Source organism: Mugil cephalus, chromosome 19, assembly GCF_022458985.1.
Source record: "Mugil cephalus isolate CIBA_MC_2020 chromosome 19, CIBA_Mcephalus_1.1, whole genome shotgun sequence".
Taxonomy (NCBI): Eukaryota; Metazoa; Chordata; class Actinopteri; order Mugiliformes; family Mugilidae; genus Mugil; species Mugil cephalus.
Window position 1 is genome coordinate 9,189,467 of NC_061788.1, and position 21,138 is coordinate 9,210,604.

Here is a 21,138-nt window from a genome sequence, read left to right on the forward strand (position 1 = left end):
ATTAAAATAAATCCAATAGTATAACTGTAGCATTGGGATGTTAAAGGATCAATGTTGAGTTCTTGCCAAATATAAATGGAAACAATGTTTTTGGCGAAGCTCTGGATATGTAGTTGTGCAGTGTTGACGATCTTTGTTTCTCATTCTCTTCGGGGGGCCCTTAAGTGGTAATTGCAGGCGTGATTTTGAACCTGTATAGGCAATCTAAATAGATTGGAAATTTAATTCTCGGTAGATCGGACTGGACAAGTTTGACTCTGAAGTACAGACAGGAGGACTCACTGCAAGTATCCTGTAAATGGACCAGCAGCGTACGTGATAACTTCTGCGAAATGCATTTTTGGATACCTAGCTGTGCCAAGTCCACACAAGTTACATCCCAATGCATTTTCAATAAAACAGGTGGGGCACTCATCTGGAAATTTGCACTGTACTTGGTCAGACGCCTACTTTGTATTGGAACATTACTTGGGTATTGAAGGCACTGATAATGAGAAATGCCCATTGTGTCATGTGATTGACACCTGTCAGCTGAATTCCAGCCCTGCCTACTGCAGCAGGAGTGTCTCCACAGACACCCTCTTCCCAACCGTAGACTGTATAAATACGGACCAAGTGTCCCCACTTCCTTGCATTGGCCAAACTGGCGCTATTTATATATGGGCGGCACCATCTTGTGAGTTTGGAGCCAGAGTGGAGCCAAGCCGAGCCGCCATATCAATGACCAGACCACACATCTGCCAGACTTTGTTTAATTAATACATTGCTCTGCTCTATCTCCACCAGTTACAAGGAAATGATGGATTATACACTGTACTTATTTTTACAAAGATTATTTACTTTCTCTCACAGTCCCACAGGACTGCTTTATGGAGCAGTTGGTTGGTGGTTGCCATTAAGTCACATCCTGTTTTCATACTGCGTCAAATAACTGAAAAAAAAAACTAATTAAACAAAAACTGACACTTGAACATGCATCAAGATTATATAAACTACATAAAATGAGAGAAACTGTCCTTGAAAAAAATATTTGACGTCTACTTTAGGATTTCAGTTTGGCCCAAGACCCTTCCACTAACATGGAGGAGGTGGAGCTTATGACCTGTACTGCAGCCAGTCACCAGGGGGAGCTCTACTGGCTTTGTCTTTGCTTTTGAGGAGACGTTCCTGTCCATCTTTATACAGTCTGTTCCCAACACTCAGCGTGTTTACATGCAGAGCTTAATCGGGCTATGCTCAAAATTCGACTTTCTGACTACAGTCCTTGTCCCAGTTTACATGCAGCGCAAGAAAATCGAATAACTATTCTCCTCCTCCACACTAGGTGGCGATACGTGTCTTTTCAGCGGGATAATACCACGTTAATACGGCACGATTTCCATTTGACCTAATACGTGATATGATAAACAAGAGTCGTTCATGCGGCAGACTGGCATTTCAAACAACAACCATACGGATAATTCTACATTTTTAGATCTCGTATGTAATGTTCACCCTACTTCTGGTGCAGGTAAGATCCGCGCTATCCCTCAGACGGTTCTTCTAGCGGCTGTGTTTATCTTCTTCTTCTTCTTCTTCTTCTTCTACTACTGGCTTTCTTGGATTTTTTTGTTCCGGGGTCACACGCCAGCGCAGGCGGTTGTGGAGCATGCGCACACGCATTATCCGATCAATACTGCGATTAAACCGTATACATGGTGGAGAAAACCAAATTCCACTCGCATTATCTGGGTGTCTCAATCGGGCTCACGAACTAACGGGTTTTCATGCACTTAAGTTCTCCTGTTATAGTCCGATTAAGGCAATAAATCGTTTTTTTCACATGCATGTAAACGTACTGACTGTAACAGCACATAAATGTTTTAAATGTTTTTTTTTTTTTTGCTATATGACTGAATTTAGTAAAAATAATAATAAATAAAATGTTTTACTTCCTACCATTATCATTGTCCACATTTGTTGTGGTGAATTTTAACATTAGTGAGAAACGTATTGTAAAAGTTTGTCCTTTCATCTTTTTTTTTCTTCTAATAAATCCATATTGACATGGACTGATATTGGATCGGGATATGCTATTACAATGAGAGTTAGAGCTCTTGTTAGGCTTTCAAAAAAAAGAAAAAGAAAGAAAAACCTCCGGTGGGAGGGGTGAAAAAGTAAATCCGCACCGCCCAGACGGCACAAAAACTTTGGAAAGTCCTGGCATCGTCACATTGCTGAATGCAGCCACATCCTGGCACGTGGATTATAAATCATTCTTAATTCAAGAAAGCCACCTTCTAAAAAGGTAAGTTTGAAAACTTTTGAAAACTGTTTTTTAAACACTCGGCTTTTCCATTTATTTCCCTGAAAGCCTAGAGGGCAGCAGCGCTTATTTCCTTTCATTGTAGACCGGTCAATTAATGTCGATGTTATGTTCAAATAACGGTGGGAGAATTGCCAATCATCGGATTAAACAAAGGAGAGACAAAATGCAAATTGTCTATAGTGGAACTTTACTATTCACTACTGTGTTGCGCCTCTTAAATCCTATTAATATTAATGTGTTAATAGTAGTGAGAGCCAGTTCCTATTTATTCCTGAAGTTCACTTTAAGCAGTCGTTCAACAACATTTTTCTCTAACGATACTCTTTTTTTTTTTGTTTTGTTTTGTTTTCCTCTGGAGCCGCGTAAACAGTTTACACAGACTCTTCCTTTCCCCTCTATATGAATCATATAGCAAGAGCAGCCTCCTCCTTATCTGATCGCCGCATTGTGATATTATTTAAAGAAAGCGAAGCCGTAGCGCTTCCTGCAACAGCCGGCCGGAAGTGTAGTGACCAGCCGATAACCCCTGGGTTCAGACCCGCATTGTGCGCCAGGAAGAAGGGGAGAAATATTGTGGGATTGTCTCATGTGGAAATTCCTGTCATCCTATGAGGGAATTTAAGAAATTTTGAAAAACATTTCTGTCCTCCTTCTGTTGTTTAAATGAGCATTAATGGGCTGTCAATTGTTTAAGAGAGCGTGTTGTTGCATGGTAAATGGGGCAAACAGCACTTTTATGGTTTATTCATTGTTCGCATTTTGTGTCATGACCTTTTTTGTCTCACTGCAAGAATGACATGCACGAGATTTGGGAGCCGGTCACATCCCGATCGTGTGTCATGTCTCCTCACTGGCTTTTTTTTTTCCCTTCCCCTCTGACCTTTCAACCTTTTTAAGACTGCATCTGTCTGCTCTTCCACTGTTGCAGCCATTGCCACTCCGCCGCCAGACAAGGACACATCAGCCGAGCGCCTCCACGTCCCAGAGACCGAGATTCAGCTTTAACCTACACCTGAACCTAAAAGGACAATAAGAGATGGAGGGTTGCGTGACGTGGTCTATCCTGCTTCTGTGCATCACTGTTGCAGCTTCTGGTAAGTCCACCAGCTCATACTCATCCTACTTAGATCCCATGTTACTCTCCATAGGCTGTTGGATTTAGAAGACTTCGGCCCCTCTGTGCGCATTTCTGTCAACCTGCAGTTCAAAGGCTAGATATTAATCTTGTCCTGGCTTGTTTTCTGACGTCGCCTCATTCTCAAGACATAAAAGAGCATTATTTGCGCCGGTGTTTCTTCTTGCGCGGCAAATTGTGAATTTACAGTCTTCACAGCGAGATTATGTGCGAAATAGACCTTGAATTATGGTTTATTCTTACACAAAGTCAATATTTTATTTGAATAAAGCATAGCCCCCAAAAGGTATTCAGACTGCCGGACCACCAAGTCGCCCTGGGAAGCCTTTGAACTATTTCAAAGAAAATATTTGAAATCAACACAAACGGACGCCAGGAACAAGACAACGGGTGGATGCTCAGACATTCTATGTGATCCTCCTCTGTTGTCCCCTCGAACGCTCCCGTCCTTTGGCTGCATGTGGCTGGCCATATCTAATTCAAACCTGTAATCCCTACAAGGTGGCGAAGGGATCAGAAACCCTCCCCGTACCTGCAGGCCATAATCCAGCCTCGCACGCTTAGTAGTGCTCTGCAGAGCCGCTTCGGGGGTGTTTGTGCTCCACTTCCCCGCAGCAATATGGCATTTGGGGTGGCCGCATTCATAACCACATGTTTACCACTTAATAAAACATCGCCTTTCGGTGCAGATCTAAAAGGTTTTGTTGCAAATATTGCTTTTTATTTTTGGGCTAGAATATATTAAAAAAAAAAGGAATTTCAAACTCAGACGTATGGGAGGGAAATAACTGCATGAGCTTAACATCTAAAAAATATATATGTTTAAAGCTTCATTTAATAGCCGAGTGTAAATGTTAGACATTTTCCCTCAGACTCTAAATGCCATAAGGGAAAGCATCACACACCCTGCTGTTATTTAATATAGTTTAAACATAACGTGTCAGAATAATAGGTCTGTCCTCATTCATTTTTCGAAGCTGCACTTTAAAGTGAAACGCTTAAGTGCCTAAAAAAAATAACTTTTCCCTTGCTCCTGCTCTGTGCAGTGGCATTTTCGAGTTGCTTTTCAAATAATGTCCCCGGCGAGAATGCCTCGACGTTACGACTGCGTACCAGGAAAATAAGCCTGTTCTTCGAATCCGGCTTCAGCGTTGACCTGCTGTAAGGTGAATCATAGTATTGCCACACATGCTAAGCACCCTCTCAGCGGGGGGTGCCGGTGGCTGGGACGCAGAGGTATTTTTTGGCCAACTGGCAGACCTGTGGAGAGTTGACCTTATATGGCTCCCGCTGCAGGGGATGAGTCTCGCTGTCTGCTGGTGGAGCCTGTGAGGAGCTGTTTAGCTCAGCCTTAATTGCCTCTGTGACACACAGCTCTGTATCCGCCATCTTTTTATTTTTTTATTTTTTCTTGAACGAGGCTCCCAGGAATGTCTCCCTCTCTTACTTTTACTTCTTCTGCATCAGCTTTAAGAGGCGACCCACCGGGAGCCGCGGCGCTGTTCTCAGACAGCGTTGTGCTCTGACCCGGTGTGCCGGATGTTTGAAGCGTTACTCAAAACATCGCCCTGACACACATATTCCTCCCTCGTATTGTTTATTCATGATTTCGTAGTCCGGCGTTGTCAAATTAATTTGTCACTTTCTCTGACATCGTCTCCTGGGCTTAGCGCTGTTTTTGGTCTCCTCTGTCGAGCGAATCAGGCACAACAACACGAGGTGTGACACGGCGCAGCCAGCAGTATGCTCCGTATGAAATCACATTTTGCGCATTTCCACACGGACTCTGACTGTGGAGAAAAGACCCCCAAAAAAAAAAAATAAAATAAAAGGAAAAATAAAAATGCACCACCGGTGTATCCACTGTGATTCGAAGGTCTGTTTGTTTAATAGAATCCCAGCCAGCTGCAAGCCACTGTGGGAGCAGACATGATGTGAAAGCTACTCAAAAGGAGAAGTAAACACAAAAAAAGTAAAAGTAAATGAAAAATAGCCTGCGGCCTGCCACAAATCCCTTGCCTCTCTTAGTCAACTGCTGGCCCGAGATATATTGTGTTTCGCCGGAGTCAGTCTAGCTTTAGTTTTATTTGAGCTTCTTGTGTGTTTGACCCTCCACATCTGCTCCCTGGTATCAGACTCGTGGACCCGTAAAACTCGTTTCGAACGCACAGCAGCTGTTGAAATCACAGACAAGGTGACCAAGCACTCAATGGAAAGATTTGCTCCATATCTATACATTCTAATAACTTTGCTTAGTGATGGAGTAAAGCCAGAGGATGGTGGCAAACCAAGGCGATGGGTGGACGTGGCCATTGGCACTAGTTGGGCCCCTGCCAGTCTTTCTTTGCGCGTTGAACTGGCAGCGGAACGAGCCGGTGGAGCCTATCGGCGGCTCGGCTTCGGGAACGGGTGCGGAGTGACAGAAACTGAAGGGGTGAAAGAAAAAAGTTGGGAGGGCGTCTTCTTCTGTGCACCTGTGTGAAGTCGCCATTGTGACGCGTCCAAGGCACCAGACGCGGTCGGCCTTTTTGTCCCCCAGTAGTTCTTTGACATCACTTTTCGTTCCGTTTCTAAGTCTGGGATTCAAATTAGCAATTAGAAATATAAATGCTTCTTGGAGCCCCCCACGTCTATTGACATGCATTCATTTACCTTCGGATGATGGTGTATTAGAAAGTAATTGAGGAATTTGCATTATGAGACACTATCGCATTACTTGGCAATGCTCTCTAATATAACACTTGCGGAGTATGGCTTGATTCTTAATGTCCTTATCAATTCTGTCGAGTTTTTCTAATTCCAAAGGACTGAAATATTAGTCTTACTGCAGGAGTAGAGAAGGCGCCTTTCATTAAGATCATATTATACATCCAATCCAGACTCTATAGCGGACGTAATATTCCGGATGGCTCAAGGCCGTCTCTGGGTAAATCAGAATAAAAAAGTGTGTTATCTTGTTAAGCCCACCAGTCTCCAGTTCTTTAGCTCAAACGCAGACTTTCCATGTCTGCGCCTCTTAAGCTACTGGGGAAAAGTTTTAATCTCGCCCTACAATTTGACAAACACAGCTTCATCAGATATGAATTGTCTATAACATCAGCCGCTGTCCGTGTTTTATTTTTTAAAACAACCGCAGTTATTAGAATTCCTCTGCTGTTCTGATCGGCCGGCTCCTCCTTTTGTTGTTTCAGCCTCATCCATATTCTCTGGACAGGCTTCTGTCAGGCTCCAATAAAAAAACAAAAATATAAAAAAACAGACCACATCACACTGGTCCTAGTTTCACCGCGCTGCCTCTCTGTGAGGTTAATTGTGTTAAAATGTTGCTGTTTTGTTTTGCAGGCCTTACACGGTCCAGCCGGCAGGTTTGCCTCTGAGCGCCTGCGGTGCTGCGATTCATCTGAATCCCTTTCAGCCTTTTAACTGATTGGTTCGCGCCAACACCGCACACAGCGCGATGCGTTTGCAGCTACGGAGGAACGCGTTCCTCCTTTAGGTTGGATCACCCGAGGCTTTCCTTTTAAAGAGCGTGCTAAAACGTGAAAAATAATCAGCTTTTCATCTTTCTTATTCCAGTCCAAGTCTTGTGCTTTCTTACATGGCTCTTACAAGGATACTGCAGTGATTTTCTCATGAATGTGTAGCCTCGAAGGCCAGGGTTATGTTCCCACACATGACCAAGCTCCTCCAGGACATGGAGGGCGTTATGCAACCGGCTTTCACAGGCTATTTAGTCCTCTTCAGGATCTTATAAGGCTGTGAGATGTTGAAATTTTAGCATGCACACATGTTTTCAAGCTAGACTTCGTGTCTCACTAGCTGCTTATTGGAGGCAGCTGTATGCCACCTCCTCAGAAGACGATTTTTTATTTTTTTTCTCCAGACCAAGCAGCATAACTGCGACCACTTAAGCCGACTGTGGCAGTTGGGCACATAAATAATTATCTTTGCGTCTGACTGAAGTCTTTGTATTTAGTGATTTTTATCCACTGTGTGTCCGGCATTTCCTGGCAGGGAAATAGTGTTGAATATGCCCCCTGCCGCAACAGCTTTCCCCGTGGGAGTCCGGCATCGTGATGTTAACGGCCAGACCTCCCGCTGCACTTTTGGCTACCCCAGAGTCTCCCTCCACGGGCTGGAGCAAAAGTACAAAAGTGATTAGCGAGCCGCTGGAGGAAGAGGAAGAGCCGTCTGAAAACGGATCATAAAGGGGGGAAGGAGGGAGAGACAGACAGATAGACAAACAGAGATAACCGAATTCATAAAGGCTGATTCATGGAGACAGCGAGGGAGTGGAGGGTCAAATTTATGTGACTGTCAAAAGGCAGATAAGTGGTTTAGAAAAGGGATTTGGGGGAAGAGTAGTAAATAGGGGATTTAAAGAACGGAAAGATAGGAAAAAGGGACAAGACAGAGATAAAGACCGGAGGCTCAAACTATGAGTAATTAGACTTAGAGAGGAAGAAAAATACTGCAAGAAAACATTTGTTAGCTGACAGGAATGGGGGATCAGGGATTTCAGAAGAAATGGAGAGCGATGACGGCGGTTTCTCAGAAGGCATGTTAAAAAAATTAAAAAAATAAAAAGAGGGAAGAAAACAAAAAAACACGTCATGTTAAAAATGGCTTCGAGAGTCAAAACAGTCCACTTCCCCTGTTTTACTGTAGTGAGCCAGCTCAGCCTGCAGTCAGACTGGGTGGCAGGGAGACGCGACCACTTGTCGCTGCCTCAGACCGATTTCAATCTCCTCCAGTGTTATGCCCCTCCCAAATAACAATCCATTTCTGACTGGCTTGCTTTTCCTCTGTTTGAATACAGAAGGCGGTGTGGGGGGAGCCTCACCAGCGCCATGTTCCTCTCTTCTGTTTGTTCCCACGTGATTTTTCGCTCGCCGACACTCGACGCGGCCCCAGCGCGTGGTGCGGCACGTTTTGATCCTGGCTGCAAATTCTGAAATATATCCAGCGGGGTAAATCCCTGAGTTATCTCCTCACTTACCGTTCAGTTTGTGCTGAAACTTATTTTACACTAAGCTTGAGAAAGTGCAGTGCAACCGGGTAAACAACCTAAATAAATGCTTTTTTTTTTTAGGTGAAAATCAGATATACTGCATACTTTATACTGTGTGTGAAACCCCCGGATTTTCTTTAATACTCAGGCCTGATCCTAAGTGACTGAGAACAGTTTAGTATCACAGAACTCTAGGATACTTCACTGAACTTCTCCTGAACATCATCACCATGGGATTAAGATGTCTTGCCCCCTCTGGCCCGATGCTTTTCATTACGCAGCTGCATGCATGAGGACTGAATGGCTCATTAGTAGCGGGCGAGATAAACGCCTCGTCAGCATGGCGACCACTTGTGCCCATGTCGACATGCCCGCTGTCTGCGGAGATAAGGCACGGCGTTATGCATTCTTATCTCGAGGTCTGTCTGCCTTGGTCGACCCTGGGTCTGCACAAACACAGGAAATTGTACCTGCACAATCGGGAAGGAATTAAGTTGGAAAAGTATCGGGAGGTTCAGCTGACTCACCTCTGACTTGGAGTCAAAGGTGCTTAGTCAGAGAGGACTTACGGAAACTTCTGGGTGGGCCTCCACTTTTTTTTTTTTTTTTTTGACTCTTTAGTGACTTTAATTAATGATTATGCAGGGCGGCATCAGAGCCATCTTCTCTATCAGGCGGTATGAACAAAATGTTCTCAGATGAAATGTTCTAAAGTGCTTTGTGTCATGTATTGGCACGTCCAAAAGAAAAGAAAAAAGAATCCTGAACATTTCACATGGCCTAAATGAAATTCCAGCAAACATCCTTTTTAGAAAAATTCAGTTGCACTAAGAACTTGACAGTTTTCCCCAAACAGAACACACTGAGCTCTCTGAACAGACACACACTTATTTCCAATACGGTCTGTCTTGCCCACTGTGCAGTTTGCAGTCTGTTGTATAATGTCAGAGCCTCTCAATTTGAGCGCTGGGTGGAGGAGCTTTTTTTTTTCGTGTGTGTGTGTTGATTCCGTCGCCACACGGGTCAATCTGTATTTAGAGAGCGGAAATCTCCCTCCGATGTGGTGACAAAATCCTCGCCGGATTTTTCATTTCGTATTTCGCCGATATGTCACGAGGCGGTGTGTGTGTGAGTCAAGGAAAAAGCCTCGAGACATCTGACAGATTATTTTAATCTGCTCATATGCTGCAACTACAACAGATCTAACAGTCAAACTTGGGATGCTTAATAATCTTTTCACAGGTGCTGTAGGGAATAAAGTTACACAAAATAAAAAAAAAATAATAATAAAAATCTTGACACTTCCATTAGTTTAAGAGTGAAAATGAAATCATAAACTTGAACCTGTCTCTCAGGTTCCTCTGTGGAGATGGTTCACAAACTTTTTTTTTTGTTGTTCTTTTTTAAATTTCATCTTGAAAAGAATAAAAAAGGAAATATGGAGTTAGGCTCTTGGCTGATTGTGATGGAAAATCGCTTTCTTTTACTCATGCCAGCAGCGATGTTCAAGAGCATCAAAAATATTAGTCGCTGTGTAGTCTTTGAATATTAAAAGGAGTCCGTTCGGGAGCGCGTTAGTGGTGGTGGAGGTGGTTTTGATTTGTTGACCCTTTTGTCAACACGCAGATCATCAGCCGGCTTCACTCGCTTCGGATATGTGAGGAAAACATCAGCGCCCTCATTACTATGCCGCCTTCATGTCGGAAAGCATTAATATTCCCTGGCAAAAATCAGTCAAGAAAAACAAGCTGATCTCTGTTGGTTCTGCGCGAGGCATATGTTGTGGGGAGCCGCATCAATCTCGAATGATTGGGAGCAGCCACTGTGCAATGAATCTCTCAACGCATCAGCCCGCTCTGGTCGCACGTCGTTGGCATGAAACTTGCCAAATTAGTCTGTCTATCCACCAATTAACACTCAGATGATTAATTGTGTTTTGCCCGTGCTCTTTCAGGAAAAACCTAACCACATAAGGGAATATAACAGGCGTGCGATTACCCGGAAAAGGGACGGGGGCCTTGAATGTGAAATATTATCGGCGGAGAGGACCGTAGGAGTGCGAAAAGTTTTCTGGGGCCGCTGTTCTCTGCGTCGCCAAGCTGATTTGCGGCGGAATAGTGATGAATGGCTGAATGCTAGCGGCCGTGCGCGGATAAAGTGAGGGGCAGAGCAAAGCCACTGCATAAGACTTGTTGTTTCTCCGGCTTCCGACAACGATGAGACGACGGACGAATGGCTCCCCGAGGTGTAAACAGAGCTAGTGTGAAGACAGGCTGTCTCCAGACCCGCTATCACATCCTCAGTTCCTCTCCAGCTAACACTGGAAGCAGGACTTGGCACACGGTCACACACACAAAAAGTCTCAAGCCATTAAACTGACAAGACTAATCAGCAATTTTTTTTTTTTTTCGATAGAGTTTTAGGATTTAGAAGTGGGAGGTGAGATGGGTCAGGAAGCCTGTGTGTTGTATGGAGTGTGTAATGTGTAGTATGTAGGGGTGAGAGGCCAGGGGACAGTGCAGGCCCCTGCAGAGCACTGATAAGAGCTTGTTTACCTTCCTGTGGATGGTCAGGCCTCAATCTACAGCTGCGGAAACGCTCGGACAATAGGTGTGTGTGTGTGTGGAGTCGAGAGAGAAACTTGAGCCAGCCTTGAAGCTCCCCGTTCCCTCTCCCGACTCACGCCGATAGGACTGCTGACCCTCCCTCCGCCTTCCCCATCATGACTCTGTCGCCCGACCCTGGACACAAACAGTTTACACCGCCCCGAGGGACCATGGGAGACAGTTGGTCTTGACGTTGTTTGCTGTCAGGGTTTCCCCTCCTGTTTTTTTATTTTTTTTTCTTCCCTTCCCTCCTTCTCTCTTTGTAATGCAGCCATACCATTCAGCTGAAAGCTCTACAGGTCTCCATTATTGCATCTAAAGTCCAGATGCTCACAGTGAAGGAGGACATTGTAGTAGACGGGACATCAAGCCAGTGTGCTTGCCTCCCTGAGGTGAGCGAAAATGTGTAAAGGCAAGCTAGTTATGGGGCTGCAAGTGCTCAAAGTCTGAATCAACACGTTGTAGAGGTGCAGTGGAAAGTTTTTTTTTTAAATTGAAGGACTCGCCGTCGATACTCATACGCGTTGCACATACGCTCAGAAGTCGAGTTTTATCAAAGGTCTGAGTCTGCCCGTAGCATAGCATAATAATTTTTCTGGTAATGAGCCTCATCCTAAAATTTAATGCATTTCTATTTATTTTTATTTTTATACATACAATTGCTGAGCCTCTTAAAACTGTGCGCGCTGTAAAAATGGGAAGCGCAAACTCAACAAATCGTATCACATAATCTGCAAAAAAGAATAATCACGTTTCCTCATAAGGGCACGTTTCACGTGTCATCTTTGCGGTCACTGACCGAGATCTGCCCATTTTAAATTTAGCCAGCCGCTTCCTGCTGACGCTCAAGTACATGTTCAAAACCAGAAGTGAACTTAAAGATGACCTGTACTTCTCTATAGGCAGCAGATACTTCTACTTCTCCTTCTCCAGGGAGGCATTTAAACTAAAACACATTTCTCTGCTCACGCTGATGGAGTTGTGTCGCCGTGTGTGTGCTGTTATTCCAAAGCAGCGCTTGTGGGAGCGCACACACGCACACCCGCCCTGCGATTCCCATGATTTGGCCGGGACTCGCTAATTTATCGACTGTATTGTTATCGACTGACATTCATCTTGTCGACTGCCATCGGCCCATCTGCAAATTAGATGACGGCGGCGGCTGATGTTAATCTGCTGTGTCGCGTCAATTTTGCAAAGGAGAAATGCTAAGCAACCCTATTTTGAATTTAGATGAAGTGTATTTTATTGACTTTCTAATCATTTCTTTTCTTTTTTTTTTTTACATTTAATTACATTTCTCAACAACTGGCAGTCAGCAAGTGTCTTGCCGCTGCTGAAGTCTTAAAGAGGAGATGCGCACAGGTGAATTTGCTCCCACTGTTACGTTCCGTCGGTGGCCCGTCGCGGACCTTTGAGATTATATAGATTCACATTATGGGAATCTCGGCAGTGTGTAGGGCAACTTCGAGTCCTAATAATGATAAATCACCTCAAAGTCTCTAGCAAACGCCTGAGCGCCAGCCTCAGTTCAGCTACAGTGCACTCTCCATAATTATGTGGGTCCCTCCTGGACAGTGAAACCTCATTTAAGAGGTTCGGGTTGGCATCCCAAATTAATTACATTTTTACAAAGTGTTTTAATTTAAATCTGGAAACAATGGAGATACCACTTTGATGCGCATGTGGACAATCTGTTAGCGGGGTGTTGTTGGACGGAGCAGTCTATAAAATGAGAGAGTTAACCTAACGGATACAACTATATAAGAAGTCACCCACGTCTCAGGCTCAAGCTCCAACCTGGACTATACTTTTGGAAGTCTGAGCTCCACTTTGCGATTGATTGATCTACCCATCCGTCTACTCACTGTGCGTAGATGACCTTTTGCCAAAATATTACAATCACAGCATTTGCATAAAGCGGAAAAGTTAACTCGAGTTGGCCTCTCGCTAAAAGTATCTCAAGTTGACAGATTAAGACCGATACGAGAGGCATCGTGTTGAGCGAATGACAAGGTCGGGCTTTAGGCCTAATGCTTGAGAACATGTCAGGCTGAGATCTCCTAAAATGGACACCGTTACGCACAATTGAATACATGTGGGAAATGGATGTTTGTCATTTGGTGAGCGACTTTTCTTTATCTTCTCCTGGAATGCCCGGGAGGTTAGGAAAGGAGTGGCAGACAGATAGATACCTCGACATTTGAAGGAACTTTAGTCATTGGATTTATTTTCCTTTTTTTAAATTTTTTTTATTTATGGTTCCAGGGTGCCTCAGACACATGTATAATACAGTTTGCTATTCATTGCTCATAGATATTGACCCAGTCCACAAAAATGTGCTTTCTCCTCAGGCTATTTTACCAACACCAGATTGACCATTATCGATTTATCGCTGCACGCTCGTTGCTCTTAATCATAGAAAACTGATCGAAAGCGTATAAAGTTATGTCTAAGTCTGTGTCGATTACAGTCGCATCCCAGTGGATCGCTGCAAAACTCAAAAGGAATTTGCATTAAGGATTAAAAGATCAAATATTATTTCATGAGTTCAGCCCATTTTCTGTCCTCCCCCGATGCTTTCTACCCCTGATACCCAGCATCTCTACAGAGAATCACCCACATCCATAAACATGTCTTCTCATGGAATGGGGAAATGGAGGGGACTGATATAAGTAGATAAAGAGGACAGGGAATGGAATGGCTCTTCTATACCTCATTTACCAGCAAATCGCTTAGCGGGGCCATTGGTATTTCCGGGGTCAAGAGGGTAAAAATAAATGTTTCTTCCTATCCTATGGTGAAAGGAGACTAGTGACACATGCATTTCTGCACACACACACACACAGACACACACACGGACACTCTTACGCAGTCAGCGTGATTTATACCAGGACCTCACTGGCGACAGTCATGGGCCGTTGACGTTGTCACAGCAGAACAAGAGAGGAATAACTTTATGGATGTGGATATTGAGCAACAGACGTTAACAGAGAGGGCCAGAATAACAGGAAGCCGGCTTTGACCTCCGGGCCGACGGAGGGGCGCAGGGGCTGCTCTTCATCTTGATTTGAAAGAAAAGCAGAACTGTGATGGTGTTGTCCCTCGAATGAGCCCACTCCCCCGCCTTTCAATTGGTGCCAAATATGTCCTCAAATTGATTAAAAAAATAACACGTATTATTAGAAGGGGGGTGAGGGGTGGGGGCCTGTGCATGAGACGTTCAAAAGAGACATCGCTTGTAAAATTCTCAAGTAGCACCTGAGATGATGATGGTGCGTGTGTGTGTGAATAGAAGCAGCTCTCTTTTCTTTTCATCAATGATATTGCAGGGGTACAGATGTAATAAACAAATAAATGAAGTGAACAAAGGACTTAGGGCTTCATTGTGGAGGGGAACAAAAACAGGAGAAAGAGCTGATTATGTAACATGTCCTCGCTCCCCGTGTCTGGCTGCATTCATCACTTTTCTATGCCATTTTATCTCCAGCTCTGTCCACTCACTCCCCCCGACCCCCTCCCACCACCACCACCACCGCGAGCAGCGATGACATTGCCCCAACCAAGGCCTTTGAGAGACTGGAAGGTTAACCGGATGTGCCTTATTTAGACACAGCGCTAATCAAAGTTCCCATTAACCTTTTCCTCTCTTTCTTACTCTCTCGTCCCCCCTTTCCTTGATGGATGGCGGCCTCCTGGGTAAACACACCAGATGCATCATAAAAGTTAGTGGAGCGATGTGTCATGCAGCATTTGCTTACTAAATTTGGAGTTTCTGTTACGGCATCACACACTGTTCGGTGGGGATGATGGAGTTATGCGTATATGGATTATATTCAGCTCATGTTCTTCTATCTCTGGCGCCGGACAGATTTCTGACTGAACTCATGAGGACTCACTCCATAGTGAAGGTGTGTTAAAGGCATAGTTTGGTCCCTTTTGAAGTGGGGCTGTATGAGGTACTTATCCGTAGTTGGCGCAGTGGTGGTTAGCACACCCAGGCAGTAACTGCCGTGGGCAGGGTCAGCAACAAAACACCTAAAAACGTCAGTTTAACAATATGATCAGCACTTTGCTTGCCGTCAAGCTATTGTGGAACTGAAGCCACCGTATTCCTTTGACAATAATAGTAATTTTACCTCGTGGACCGCCAGGAGATGCCGCTCTACTGCTGTGTGACTTTGGGCATTTCGCACATTCATTTGGATCCGAAATGGTGTGTCAACACACCAAAGTCACACTGCAACACAAACAAACTTAACCAACTGAGACAGCGGTAGACCACAAACTCCCGCGTTCTCTGAGGTGAAATCACAGCTTTTGTCGGTGGAGTCTGCTGGCTTTGAAGAAAGCGTATAATAGTAACAGTAAAGCTGTGTATTCTAAGTATAGCCTTTTTCGCGGGCCTTCTTTGAGGAGGCTAAAATACATTCTGGTGCTGACCCCGTCCCCAGTCGCTCGTTGCTTGGCTTTCGTGCCTGTTCTCACGTCTGCTTCACTAAGCTGTGGGCACGCCAAACCACCATCGACTGAAGGGAATTCACCGACTATGGATAAGCACCTCATACAACACTACTTCAAAAACAGTGAACTATCCAATTTAAGGTAGGCTTTGTCCTGAGAAGTAAATCCAGACTGGAGACTCAGTCAGTCATGGTGGCTGTGACTGTAATACCATAGAACTCCCATAATTCCCCCAGTCAGAGTCTTTCATCTCAAGCCAGCAAAAGGGGTTGGAGATTGGACAGAAAAGAGATAGCTGATTGAGCTGGAAAAAAGAGACATCTGACATCCGTGTTCTTTCTGCTCGAGGAAAGGGGAGGTTTGCTCGAAAATATTTTGCCCCTGGCAACTTCAGACAGGTTTAAGTAAACATGCACACGCGCATATTCATTCTGTTCTTATACAAAAGAACACACACACACGCGGCCCAGGTCAAACACCAGGAATTTATACTCAACCTCACCCATGACCGTACAGCCCCGGCTCGATTAATTCAGCCTCCAGAGACGTGGATCCCCAGGTTAAACAGCAGGCTCATTTCAGAGAGCAGAGTGAGCGGGCTTGATGGATGACTGCAGCCCTGTGTCCTGGCATGTCTGATAAACGTGAACCACGGATCCGTTTTTAAACAATGTAGTCCTACCCACACATTTAACATCCATACTCTGAAACCAGGGAAAGGCTTTCAGAATGATTAATAACAAATTTAGCCCAGTGGAGACAAGGAATCTGTAAGATTGCTGGGTCTGTCCGTCTGTTAAATAATTCCTTTTTGTCTTTCACACATATAGGTTTTCATTCAAGGGGATGCTCATGTCGAAATGTGATAGGATAGTTATGGACGGAGTTGTAATGTTGCATGTCTTGGCTTTTGACACGTAACCCTAGAGGACATACAAGGAGATCCACATTAATGCTGGAAGTCAAAAACTCTTTACTGTATCGACTAAGATATGCACCGCTTACCCATTTTTATTTGATTTCTTTCAGCCCCAAGTCAGACATGCGACCCCAAGGAGTCTAAAGATGACCCGTGGGTGTACATGAGTGAGAAGTCCACTGGCTGCTGGACCAGCTTTGTAAGGGACGACAAGGCAGAGGTCCACATCCTTAAACTGAACTTTCCTGACCCGGTAAGCACGTCAAGTTTGTACGAACAGTGACTTGAACCAATTGTGCAAATATGAACAATCTGCTCGAGATGAAGTAAAACACAAAACTCTAACCTGGTAACCTGGAACAAAAAAAAGGTGACTGCAATGGTAAACTGCAACAGCGTATATAAAGTTAAAATCTTCCTCTTCTCTCTGTCAAACAGCTTGTCCTACAAATCCAATATGCCACTTTGTGACATGGCTATGTTATCGTGTGCTCGTTAATCATACTTTTTAGCTGACAGGACGATACGTCAAGTCCAGTCATGCTGAAAAGAAGGAAGCAGCGCACACATGTTCACCTTGTATTGCACACCTTTCTGATAATGAAATATGTCACTCATTCTTACACAGACACAGGGAATCTGTTTGGAGCGTAATTCTGAATTGAATTTTACTCCTTTTACACAGTTGAAGGCTTTGTCCGATCACATGGCACATCATTACGTTTGAGTAAAGCCAACTGTGGAGGCTGGCAAAATAAAAGTAGGGGCAGGTTTTAAATCTGCCTAAGTCAGTCTTGCGGCGCTCATTTCCCTTAAAACCACAAACTGTTGCTTCACATTTTTGTCAACATTCATATATTTAACACCCATCACTATACAGTATATAAATAATTGCTCTCCCATCCTGTCGCCGCCACTACCACCTACACACAGACATACATACATCGCTGCACATCCACCCACCCACCTTCCTCTTCCATGCTCGCTCTGCCAGCCTTGATGCAACTGGCTTCTTGAAATCCACTTTTTTGGCATCACTCGGAAAATGTGGAAATCTGCATGTTTTCAAAGTATGAGGGAGCTTGTTCAATTCCTTAATGGCCTCAAATGAAAAGGCATATTGTGCAAAGGCAGAGCATCTTACTTATTCTACCCTCGCCTCTACCAGTTGACCTTGAAGCTTTGATCATTTTCTTTGAGGTTGTGAGTTGTGCAAAGCTTTCCGATGGCGGAGGCGAAATTAAAAGATGAGATAAGCACCAGATGAATAGCTGAGCACAACCGAACTAAAATTCTCAAAGTTCAACATCTTAATTTCTCTAATTATATTGCAAAGAGAATTTTTTCTCATGAGTATTGCACATAAAGGTTTATGGAGTGACCATAGACTGGGAAGTGACTGAAGTATGAGACCAAAGAGAGAGAGAAAATATAATTCATTCATATGTAACAGATTTCTCAAAGGAATTAATTTATGTTATTTACAAAGATTAGTATTGTTATATTTTAGTGTATGGTACATCCTTTATGGTCAGGTGTGCTTTGAACCCAATAGACTTTGATTTATAAACTGAATAACAATGGCCCTAGTATGGAGCCTTGTGGTTCTCCAGTGGCACAATAATAATATTTACTTCACCACATACACTTAGCACATTAAATAAGTATAATCAATTAGATCGCACTGTTAGACTGTCATTTGTATTTAAGCTACCTCAACCCCAGGTAGGGTAAGTCATTGGGGGGTCATTGGGTTATGAGCTGGGAACAAAACTTGATTTAAGATTCAAAGAGTATATTGTCACATACACAGTAAAGAAACATGTGCAATGAAATTCTTGTTGTGCCGGAGTAGCAATATAAAAAGATGCTGGGGGGTTAAGAATTGGTTGTTCCACTTCGAGATTTACCAGATAAACTACAGGCAGCAGTGGTGAAAAGAAACAGTAATGCAGCAGAGCAGTAGTGTAACTCTCTGGCATGCACAAGTCTTTAAACGTATCACAGTCGCCTTGGGCAGCTTCAAACCCCAGACGATGGAATCATGGCCCTGCAAAGCAGTGCTAGGGGGGAAACATTTTGGAACATTTAGTGTTATTAAAAAAAGGCAGGTTCCCTGTGAAAGGAATCACCAGAAACCAACACCACTTACATATGTACACTATGTCAACTGTGTGGTACAACCTTTACTGATAAAAGTTACTCCTCCAGAGCTCACTTCAAATCCTATATGTAGTTCTTGCAGAAATGTGTCAAACCGCTATCGCTCAAGCTTGTGTGAAGCGAAAAAGATTAGCACATTGATTTGACCATGACGCATCCCGCTGCCACAACAAATATATGCTGCAATAAGTAAATAGATCACATGTCATTTTTTTTTTTTTTTTTACATGGGAGAAGAAAGAACAAAGCAGGCCAGGCGTATTTTACGGATCTAAAACTATGTGAAAACTAACTCTGGCTCTGAAATAAATACGCCCCCAAAAGCATCTTCCCACGCTATAAAATGTAAACAAACACACACTTTCCATGTCTGACTTTTATCAGCCTGATAACTAGCTAGCCATTAACAGATTCCAGACATGACAGTTCAGTTTAGTTTTTTTTTAGGCCTGTATAACCACCCAGCTCTGCGCAGTTGTCTGTGTTTGAAGAATTTCTCTCCAGCTAAACAAACAAACAGACATTAACATAATTGCAGACAGTGTATTGGATCATTTTCAAACTTATAGGTTTAGGAAATGACACAGAGAAGTAACTCCAGAAAACTTTTAATCTATATGTTGTTATTTCTCAGCCAGACCCCATTTTTCATTGTCCAACATTGTCGGTCAGCTCACATTAGTCATTTCTTTATCAGTGGGCTCTGTTTGTTTGCTTCTGCAGCTTGCTCTCACTTAGAGTTCTTTATGTAGTATTTTCACATAACCTTTGCTAAGCAACTGCTCTTCATTGATTATCTCCCTTTATTTTTCACTCCGTTGGTTATTCTTTCTTATTTGGTAGAGATTATTAGTTTGGAGTTCGGGGAAGGAAATGTGTGCAGTCTAGCTTCGGCGCTGTCACAGGATAGTGCAATACAATGCCTGTTTGCCCATCAGTCACTTCTTACAAGATAATACTTGTGCCCAGGGTCATCTTCATAAGATGCTTCTAGGAAAGCAGCAATGAATTCTGACATATTTTTCCTCTTAATGTAAAAGTCTGTAGGTGTGTTTCATCCTTAAAGAGGGGCAGCTTTGTAGTGGTAAGTCACAGCCTATTGTAGCTATCGTTGGCGGACGCCCTGGACAGTCTAATACAGGGCTAACACGGAGAGAAAGGAGAAACCGAACCATTTACACTTACATGCACACCTACAGCCAATTTAGAATCACCAATTAACCTAACGAGCATGTCTTTGCACGGTGGGAGGAAGCCAGAGCACCCGCAGAGAATCCACGCAGACACAGGGAGAACAAGCAAACTCAGCACAGAAAGGCCCAAGTCGGCCGGCGGGTTTGAAACCCAGAAACCTCTTGCTGTGAGGCATCAGTGCTAACTTCTGCCCCACTGTGCCGCCCACTATCAGGACATTTAAATGGAAATAGAAGTACTTTCAGGTCCTTGCCAAAGAAAGTTCACTTATCGAGTTAATTAATCAGCACCAAACAAGTACACCAGAGTTTTAAATCAGTTTACTGTAATGACATTCCGATACTGGCACATCAGCAGCAATGTGCGCTACATCAAGCAGCAAGTATTGTTTGCCAGAGCTGAAGAGTGGGTCAACTGCAGCAAATTTTAAGTAGCCCACAGCAACCAGGACTATGGCTGAGAAGTGATAGTAACAAATGTAACCTGGGTTCTATGAATTCAAAGTCTCTGGTCAGGAAGAATGAAATTAAGCCAAGGAAGCTTCCAGGAAAAGTTTTCAATCCTCCGGATGAAATACTCTTTCGCTTTGTCTGTGAAGGATCTCAGTCATCCAGGTCATGGTAATCCAAAAAAGCGTTGAATAAGGTCTTTCGCTTTCTTAACGGGTAGGTGGGGTACAGGTTCTGCAGCGTAGCTTTAAGTAAGATTGCTAACATTATACAACCAGCTAATTTTCTGTACCTCAAAATTTTAGTCACTGGCATCAGTGTTCCTAAACTATTTTGCAAAGGAAGGATTTTTTTTCTCTGTCATTTCACTTGGCTTGAAGAGTAAAACCAGACACATTGTACTCTGGGAGCAAAAACACAATTTCATAGGAAAAAGTTTCCTAGAATGGTGCAACATCTCGTACAAAGTACGTGAACTCTGTGTTGAGTTTGTGGGAGTTCACAAAAGGAATTTGGCTTGGGATCTGTGTGATGCAATAGAAATTGTGCAGAGTTTGCATATTCTGTCCTGGTGGGACTACGAGCGGATGTTTTATCACGAAAAGAAGAAAGTGCACGCGAGATCTCTTAGCACAGACCCCTTATCTCTTCTTCACTGTCTCGATTTTTTTGTAAACACAAGAAGGGGAACATATTCATTCCTTGCCAAACTGTCCTGTCAGAAGGGATGTTTGCTCTTGCTTCCCCCTTTCTTTGTCCTTTAGAGTCTTCTTATCACCTTCTTCCCCATCCCTTTATTTTCATACTGATTTACAACCTGCCAGGGACACTCGCCTCTCACAGTTTGACCGCACAGAGAATTATGGAGGGGGCATCAAGGCGCTCCACA

General features: G+C 43.7%; 1 protein-coding gene across 2 annotated transcripts in view; it reads left to right on the forward strand.

Moving 5' to 3' along the window:
* Positions 1–2,156: 2,156 nt before the first annotated feature.
* eng (endoglin) overlaps positions 2,157–21,138 on the forward strand; it is a 38,540-nt gene continuing 19,558 nt past the window's right edge. For both annotated transcript variants that reach the window (XM_047569467.1, XM_047569468.1), the window contains exons 1-3: positions 2,157–2,287; positions 3,237–3,402; positions 16,554–16,696. In XM_047569467.1, the coding sequence (XP_047425423.1) occupies positions 3,345–3,402; positions 16,554–16,696 (201 nt within the window). In that variant the 5' untranslated portion in view covers positions 2,157–2,287; positions 3,237–3,344. The remainder of the gene's footprint in view (positions 2,288–3,236; positions 3,403–16,553; positions 16,697–21,138) is intronic.